This window comes from Xyrauchen texanus, chromosome 4, assembly GCF_025860055.1.
Source record: "Xyrauchen texanus isolate HMW12.3.18 chromosome 4, RBS_HiC_50CHRs, whole genome shotgun sequence".
NCBI classification, from domain to species: Eukaryota; Metazoa; Chordata; class Actinopteri; order Cypriniformes; family Catostomidae; genus Xyrauchen; species Xyrauchen texanus.
Genome location: NC_068279.1, coordinates 46,775,489 through 46,785,231, shown reverse-complemented (window position 1 = coordinate 46,785,231; position 9,743 = coordinate 46,775,489). Strand labels below are relative to the sequence as shown.

The window sequence follows — 9,743 nt, the reverse complement described above, 5'->3', positions numbered from 1 at the left end:
CATTTTTGGGTGAACTATTCCTTTAAGCTATTAAATCAGTCCTTTTCAAAATGATATTTGAATCCATAAATATACATAGAATTGAATAATACATGCATGCTATGTGGTCTTCTGTCCTACTCCAAACAGCGGCCATTTTGGGCAAAAAGAACACAAATCTGTCACATTTTCCACTGTTATTCTGTGACAGGGTTGTTATTCACTACATGTTGAATATTGTAACAGAAGTATGTAATATCCAATAGATTAGTATACATAACAAATTCTATATATTTACTTTAATGAAACATGGTGAAAAAATATGTAGGTGTAAGTCACCTACTGGTGGGAGAGTTGTGACGGGGTTGAGATGAGCATGACAGTATTGGATAAATAAAATGGGAACACAATTAAAATTACATGTATTGTCTGCTAAGCACAACCTTACATGTTAAGGGCTAGCACTAAAAATCAATTACAAAATAATGAGACCACTGCCACACAATTTGCCTATTTGTAGCATCATCACATTAAATTAGAAACTCATCATAAATGTTTTATTTGTAGTCGTTATATTGAACACATGAACAGTAGGTATATGTTTATTTTATAACAAGTATTGTGTAGAATCATTTTCAAAACACTTCCATTATGTCCGTGACAGGGTTGAGAACAAAAAAGAAAAGGGCTTTGATGCCTGTAGTGGGAAAACTTGATTTGTTGGAGGTTTAATATGTGCCTAATGTTGAGAAGTATTCTGACAATTAATCAATTTCAAAGTTGAAATATTACCAAAACCCCAAGAATGACCCCCTAACCTACTACCTGAAACATTTCACTGATATGGGCATCCTGAAAATTCACATTTTTCCATGTAACATAGACAGCAATAATAGTAATAAAAATAATCACAATGCAACCCGCATGTTAACCAATAAGAATGCTTGGAGGAGTTGGCGGGACCACCTGTTTGTGGAACTGACTTAATGTTCCATCTCAAAAACCTTGGGACCAGTCTAATAATAACTGCTATGAAAACCACTAAGAAAAGCTTTGTTCTGAGAAAAGGTGTGGAATCATTTGTTTTGGATGCCATTGGTTTTACGTTTTATTATTTTTTATTTACAGCAATGACATTCAAACATTAAGTGTGGCTTAAGTATCCAAATACTTTTTGAGCCTGATGTTTTAAGTGCTCGCATGCAAAATAAGACACGTGACTTTAAATTTGTGACAATCCCCTCAATGATAACCATTTTATCAAAATGTTTTAACTTGTGTAAAACTTAATGACAGGATTTAAAGCCAAGCCCTTCAACAGAAAAAAGCAGAAGGACAATAGTTCTATCCTCAAATGGGAACATAAATGTGGGCAAAACAGACACTTCTGCAACTAAATTAACCTTTACACATTTTAGATTTGATGTAATTACTTTATTCTTATATTTTACAGTGACAAGAGATGGTCAGATATCACAAACTTTGCCCATTCAAATATTTATGCATTTCATGTTTGTATTGTAATAGCTTAGAAAATAAAAAGAACATATACCCCAACCTACCCTAGACTCCTATTCTCTGCAAAGATCAAAGTGAGGATATTCAGTGCACAGTGTTCTATCCCAACCAGATAAATAAATTATTCGGAATATGAACGCAGACAAAAGTAACATGTATCTATCTGCAGTACATGCTTATTTGTATATGCGCGTCACAGTTTGGTTGCGTTGCCCTTGACGGAAGAGGAAGACACACTTGGAACTTGTGCACACACATTTTTTTGTATTAAGATGAGATTTATAAAAAAAATAAAAATAAAAAAAAAGTTAAACAAAATTCATAAGTTATACTCACTTTGACATTAAGATTAAGACAAAAGACTAATCATTGAATGACTGGGACCCATGACAACTTTAGACAAGTACACATTGACAACATGAATCGACTTTCCATGTGGGTTTTCAAGTTTTTCCCAGGACATCCCTCTAAAATGAGTGCTTGTTATGAAAAGCTAAATCAAACAAAACATGAGTGGGTAGAGTACATAGGATTGTAATGCATTTGAAAAACTCAAGGGTAAACAAAAAAGTGACACTGCCCCCCAAAGTAGACATATTCCCCAACACCCCCCCAAAAATAAAGCAAAAAATAAAATAAAACAAGACAAACGTTCGACCACTTCATCCATGTCCTTCAGTCAATAATGGCATTGCACACACAATACTCATGGTGTGGTTTTGCACAGCTATCGGCCGTATACTTGTAGAACAAATGGCAGGTGGGTGACTATGTGCTTGGTTATGTGCACAAAAAGTCCAACCGGGAGAGGAAAAGAAGGAAGGGTAGTACAGTGAACAGGTCCATTTTCCATCCTATCGTCAGTTGTACAGCAGTTTAGTCCCTTGATACCAGCGGCTAATACTTCATGACAGGAGGGTGGATGGAAGGAGCGCATGACTGTCAATACTCAAATGCAGTCCACAGAAAAGAGTTATGACGGCATGGTGTTTTCTTCATTAAACACACATCCATAGCAGCAGGTGGAGCCTTCAAGACCTCCCTCCAAATAAAAATGAAAAAACGAAATTTCCCGTAATCCCCATAGGCAAGCTGTGGAGATGTGAAAGTTCTGGGAAGTGTGTTTTTGCCCCCCAACAGGCCCTTCCAACCCACGAATATTGTCCCATATCAGTCAATTTTTGCTCAACTCAAAGTTTCATCCCACACCCCTGTGACCCCCATCCTTGAATTTGGGGTTGAGGGGGATCATCGCTCAGGCTCCGACTCCAGTGCCAGAACCCGTTTGCGTTCGCGGCACTGCTTCTTATGGGCCGGCCAATCTCGCTGTTGGCACTGCGAGCCACAGTAGCGTGCCACCTGGCATCGGCCACAGATGTTGAACTCTCTCAGCTGAAAAGGTACATAAACAGAGACATTTCAGAAGTTTTCTTGACACAAATAAGCAAAATCAACACAACAAACCGCATAGTATTAAGGAAATGCAGTAGTTCACCCAAAAATGATCACCCATGATTTACTCACCCATATGCAGTCTCAAACTCATTTGACTTTTTTTTGTCTGCGGAATACAAACGAAGATCTTTTGATGTACAGATAGGATTTGTTTATATCCATACATTGCAAGTCAATGGGGACCAATGCAAGTCAATGGGGACAATATTTCGGTTCGTTTCTCACCCAAACCGACTGGATTGCTTCAGAAGACATGGATTAAAACACTTGAGTCATATGGATTACCATCATTGCCTGTATGTCCTTTTTAGTATTGTATGGACAAAAACACCTCATACTTCCAAAACATTTTAGTTTGTAGTCTGTACAAGAAAGAAAGTCATTTGAGTTAGAGACAGCACAAGGGCGAGTAAATCATGAGAGAACTATAAATTCTAGGGAAACAATTTCTTCCAAGATGCCATGTCGCAATAACAATTGTTCAGGCTGCCTATTTGATCAATGTATTTCTATGACTTTTCCAATGAATGAAAATTGAATTTTATAAATCAGATCTAATTGTGAATTATTCTGACCAATTTGACTAAAAAGAACAATTTGCTCACAATTCAGACATCACTGTGGCTTGCAATGAAGTTTTACTTTAGATGAAATATTGTACAGCAGAGACAAACTAGGAAAAAAAAAAAAAAAGTATCAGATTTCATTCATTTCCATTACTTTTCCAGGCCTGGAAAACGTTTTTTAAATGTCCTTCTATTTCCAGGTTTTCCATGACCATGGGTACCCTGACTGTCATTTAAGATATCTAGGATTGATATCAACTTTTCATCCAAGGTAAACTGTTTACCAATGAATTTGGATGACCTTTACTGTGATTTTAAATGGATTGCTCCACAAAAAGAAAATTCTAGCCAATAAAATATTGCTATATAGCAATTATAATATTGATTATAACATTTTCCATGATATTTTTAGGCCTGGAATTTTTTTTTTTTTTGTAATAAAATTCCCTGATAGTTTGACATTTTCCCTGACCATGGGAACCCTGCTTGAAGTGTGTAATTTGGGCATGTGGAACAGATATTACACTCTTACTCCAAGATACGGACTATGACCGGTATTTAATAAAACATGCAAAGGATTTTCTTTTTTCTACGTTATACTGACCCTCCTCTCAATAAGCGAGCAGGGTGGGTAGTGACACTCATAGTAGGTGCAGGAGCATTCCTCCTCTTCCACCAGTTCTCCATTGGCATTGTAGTAACGTGTCCGACTCAACTCCAGATACTGCTCCTCCACTGGGTCTGCAGGAACCTGCTGGATGGCTAGCCAGTACAGCGACTGCTCTCTAGAGAGGAAATGACATTTCATACAGACATAAATTAGACAGCATCTCAAGTTGAGCACAGTAGCTGGAGCAGAATTTTTGGCACTTTATACATGTTGACACCTGCAAAGGATGTCAAAATAGTTAGCCTCAATGTAATGGCAGGTTCACACATCCTCCTTGAGTGGGGTGTGAATGGCGTATTTTCGTTTCGGCGCCCATATTAACAGATTACACCATTCCCACTGCAAGCGAGAGTCGTGAGGTGATGCTTCCCAGACTTGGCAGTGAGTGGATAGGTTCAGCGTTGAGCTTATTTTTGACACAGGGCTCACGCCAAGCTTAGTGGCTCTAGGTGCAGTACAACACTAAAATAATCAGTAATAATCAAAAGACACAAAAGCTAAATTATTCAAACCGAACCTATAGTACACTAGAATGTATTTGTCTGCATGCAAGTAAACTCTATTAAATAACTTAATAAAAGAAAGAATTAATAAACTGCCAGACTTTTTGCCATTCTGTGTATTTAAGTGTACAGTATAGACACAACATAAATCAATCACGACCAAGTGTGCTGATAAAGTTGAAGTGCATATGACTTCCCGCTGTTGTCCTTAAAGCTGCAATAACCTCAGATTCTGACCTTATTAAAGAAAAAATTTGGCACAGCCCCCCCCCATAGATAACTTTATTTTCTGCACAGAGGCGCTGCCGTTTCTCACTTAAGAGACGTGGCCAATGTGAACATCCAACGCAACCACCCGCTCACGGAGGATGTGTGAACCCAGCGTAAAATGTGTTTAAATTGTTTGCAAAGTTAAAATGACAACAGTCAGTTATTCAAAATGCTGATATTGTATCTTTCACATGTATAACTCTGAGATATTAAGGTAAAATCTATGGGGGAAATTTAAACTCCTAAATTACCTCTGTTTGCTGGACAGTTCTTCTGGTTTGGGACTCCATCCCACTGGAACAAGACGCAAGTTGTCTAGACGGTTGTCCACTGTGACTGAGTTTATGTGAACTACTTGGAAACTTGGAGCAATGCCACCTCTGTGCTTTTCCCTGTGAATAAGCACACCAAACACAATGACTAGTTATATATAGCCTCTTACAAATCCCAAATACATTTCATGATAAACCAATAAGACACTTGTTGCATCAAGGAACTATTTTAATAACAGTCAAATAGGTTCTGTCAGTACACTCACCAAAGTAACTCATGCAGTGGTCGGCCTGCCCATCTGCCCTTGCCAATGTCAAAGGCATAAGCAAAGATTTTTGCCCCATTCCCATCTGCATCAACTTCCATGCGTGCCTGAAAATGAAAAGATTCAGACATGCAATTTAATCGGAATACAAAGTAACAGTCTTTAAAAGATCAGATAAAAACAAAGAGTACCCTATTGGGTAGTTTAATTGCAAATTGTAATATTTACTGACAATAATTTGACAAGAACATAATAGAGGTGGAACAATTAATTCAAAGTCAGCTAACTGAAATCAAAGAGACAATTACTGATTTGGTGTGGCATTATGGCTTAAGAACTGGGATGGTAACGAAAAGGAACAATTAAGGAACGATCACAGAGCCCTTAAGCAAGACACTAATCCCTTTTAATAAATGTCCTGCAAGTTACTCTGTACATTTGTGTTAAATGGCTATACAAATTATATCTCTATATTTTTCAGCCTATTGATTATATTCAATATACATCTCGATAATTATATTTTGCTCCAAAATGGCTTCTTTTGTTCTTAAATACGAGGAACCATAATTTCACCCAAACAGCCATTGTAGCAAAGTAGATATAATATTTAAAAAGCATTGAATAAAAAAATAATGAAGGCATGTTTATACACAGTTTTCACTAAAATAACACAAGGGAGAATGAGACTGAATGATTTTCATTGATATGCCCTTTTATAGCCTATACAAGTAGTATCTTAATAAATAGCTTTATTTACATTTATATATTTTAATAAAACATTTTGTGAATGAACAAGGTTTGTAAAAACTACTCTTTATTATTATTTTGAGGATTAGATATTTTATATAAAAGTAATATCAACTTTGTCCTATTTACTTCACATTCACCTGAAGCTTTTATTTTGACCCTAAAAGTGGAGTGTGTAGTTTTCAATGATCCGTATCTGGTGAAAAGACGTAATCTCCTTTGTTATATTGTGGTGCATTTGTAGATTTGTATAGTAACTTATAGTGGTTACAAATGCTTGGAATTATGCAAATGCTTGTACTTTTCTTCCGCAAAGCATGTGAACTGCTCTGAAAGTGCTAAAAATATGAGCCTTGTGCGTGTACAGAAAAGCGTGTCACCAGATAATTCTGAAACGCACACAGACCATGTTCATCTATCATCTGTCACAACCTTTTGTAGTGTGATAATCACAGATGACCATTTTGTTCACATTTTTATTGATTCTCATATAATATACAGAACAAACAAATACACACACATACATATACATATATATATACACACACACACACACATACATACACCCACCCACCCACATCAAATTTTATCCCCATTATTTCTCTTTCCCCCACCCAACCCTGTCCCTCAACAAATATCCCTGTTGGCAAAGCCTGCCATATGGCCATTTTAAAGTTATTTTGATTAATTGTGCAGGTCTGAGGGATAGTAAAATGAGTCTACTTATGCAGTCTTTATGAAACTTAATGACTAAATAAAAAGCACATTCAAATCATAACAATATTCATGATATTGCTTAATTTTCATTTGCAAAATCCCTGTGAATATTTTATATATCGTTCAGCCCTACATAAATTTCAACTAAATCGCAAATCAGTTTGAAATTAATGGTTATAAAAAGGTAAGCTCCAAGTCTCTTTATTATAGTTGATCTTGTTTCATAGAAAGACTATATAAGCAAATCAAATCATTCCACTAAATCCAAAGATGATTATGCTAATAATAGCTTTTTAACAAACTATTTAATTTCAAAAATAAACACACTAACTGCAAATAAATACATGTAAGAATTTACATACAAAATGGGCTCTCACCTCAAAGGCATAGTTTTCCACTAATGGTATGTCTTGCTCGTCAATCAAAGTGTACTTTGTCTGAAAAAAAAAGAAATGCAGAGTGTCGATTAAGACGACAATTGTTGGCAACCAAAAATATTAGCAATCTTGCGCTCTCTCTATAGACTTAAATTTTCTTAAAGCTGTTGTGAGTATGCATCACCAAAGGGAATTCAAAAAAAAAAAAAAAGACAATTTCAGGGATCCACACCTTTTGACCAATACATTTCCATGATCTGTCCAGTCATGCGTGATTGCTGGATAAAGAATTTTCAAAAATTATTAACTTCACTACTTAATTGTTCAGACCAATTTGTGAAATGGTTTAACTCACTAAAAAAAAAAAAGCCAACACAAAAGGTAAATTCACTCTCAAATCAAACATTAATATGGCTTGTGAGTTTTTCTCTACTCAAGATGTACGCAAGAGCAAAATCCAGCCAATTAAAAATTTTAGAGCATAACTAGAAAAATTGTATTTTAGAAATGCTCATGGATTTTCCATAACATTTTATGTTTATTAATTTCCATGATTCTTCCAGGCCAGGAAAACAAACAAATATATATACACAGGTTTTCCATTACTATGGTAACTATTTCCGAACAGGTTTCCCCAAACATTCCCCACAATATGCCATTGGTCGTGTAAACAGGTGGTCCCGTACCCAAAACTCACGCCATTGGCAGTCAGCCACCTACAAGATTTCTGAATGGCCGTCATTAAGACAAGTGTGATTTCTCAGCCAGAGCACCCATTTCTAGTGACAACCAAAAAGTAGTTGGGTCTTTATATATATACACATATATAAGAAGTGTCCAAACAACTTTTGCGATTTCTTTGCAGAGAAACACGTGTTAACAGACATGAATTCTATTCGGTCTTATGACAACATAAAAAGGGCCTCGTTGCATTGCATAGGCCGTCCCTCATTATTGCCCTCACATGCTCCTATTGTTTCACTACTCTTGATATCTTTGTTTACAGGCTGCCCTCTAGTGTCATGGCATGAGCGGCCTGGCATCGTGAGACCGCTTGGATTTGTCCGGGGTCTCGCGATCAGATTAGAAAATAAAGGAGGGCGCTTTAATAACTAGCTGACATCACTATACAGCACTAAGGTCTCTATCGATAAAATTCAAGAGGAGTGACAATAGGTACTGCTTCAATAAATGTTTGACAAACGGACCGAGCTAGGACAGTGCTAACGCGACATGCCGGTTTCGAGTCACGCTGCAAACGGTTCCTGGTGCTGAGGCATTTTCAGACCTCTCTTAGCCATATTGGATGCCAATGTCATTCCTGATGTGGAACGAGCATCCAAAAGGTAACAATGTCGTGCCAAAGCCTGCCTAAAAGTGTAGATAAACAAAGTTAACATTCTCTAGTTAACACACGAGCTCCACTCCGAGCCGTCTAGCAGCGTTGAAGCAACGTTAGCGGCACGAACACAGCTAAAGTAGGCGGCTCCAAAGCGACTGAACCTATTCGGCTGATGAGCTGGCCAGTTTGAACACAACACTGATTTCGACGACAATTATACACATAGTGTATATCCCCCTCGGAGCAAGGTATATAACATAAAAATGTCCAAACAGGCCTCTTAATTCTTTAGAGAGAGGCATTTTGCTCACGGTTCTTGGATCCCCTCCCCTTTGCGTCGCACATGGTAGACCCAGGATTCAGCTCACCTTCCCGGCCACACGGCCAAGTCGAACAATCCCAAGCTTGAAATCCGACATTAGCGGCGATGTCAGGTCCAGGCTGAAATGTGAGAGCAGGTAAAATTGTATAAGGTTTGAAATCTGGTCCGGGCAACCCAACCCCGAGTACAATTTTTTAATGTAATAGGGTCAGCCGTTGCCCGAGTCTTCCCCACCCGCTTCCAAACCTCCGTGATGCACCGCTGCTGAGAGGCGTTGGAAAAACCTGCCAGCTTCTGGAGGAGGGACTAACCACATTTCAGAAGGTAAACCAATCGTCAAAGAGGACTGACAGTGGTTCGTCCAATCAGAGATGTGATTCGTCGACGCTTTATGTTGACGTACAAAGGATATACGCGAGAGCGTCTAACCGGTCTGTCCAATCAGAATAATAGATTTCATGGTAAAGCCCACCCATTTATTTGACCACGCCCATGTGTTACGTAAACAAAACATGACATTTTAGCGGGAAATATCGTTCACCGACAACGCTGGTCGTGTTAAAGGAGTTGCAATGTAACAACATTATTCATATAAACGAAAACATTACAGAAGTGTATGTTGTCTTTGCATTAACTTTAAATTGTTGGGTGTGCAATTCACAGACGTTATCCTGAAATTATCTGGTTTGGGGTATGCATGAAATGCATGGAAATGACAGCTGTGGCACTATAAAAACAT

At 37.6% G+C, this 9,743-nt stretch overlaps 1 protein-coding gene across 1 annotated transcript; it reads right to left on the bottom strand.

Moving 5' to 3' along the window:
* Window positions 1–688: 688 nt before the first annotated feature.
* Window positions 689–9,251, bottom strand: LOC127642921 (zinc finger MYND domain-containing protein 19-like). Its single transcript, XM_052125368.1, has 6 exons — window positions 9,051–9,251; window positions 7,341–7,400; window positions 5,500–5,606; window positions 5,213–5,353; window positions 4,123–4,303; window positions 689–2,889 (listed from the first exon to the last, which is right to left on the bottom strand). The coding sequence occupies exons 1-6, from the start codon at window positions 9,099–9,101 to the stop codon at window positions 2,746–2,748; spliced, it is 684 nt and encodes a 227-aa protein (XP_051981328.1). The 5' UTR covers window positions 9,102–9,251; the 3' UTR covers window positions 689–2,745.
* Window positions 9,252–9,743: the final 492 nt, after the last annotated feature.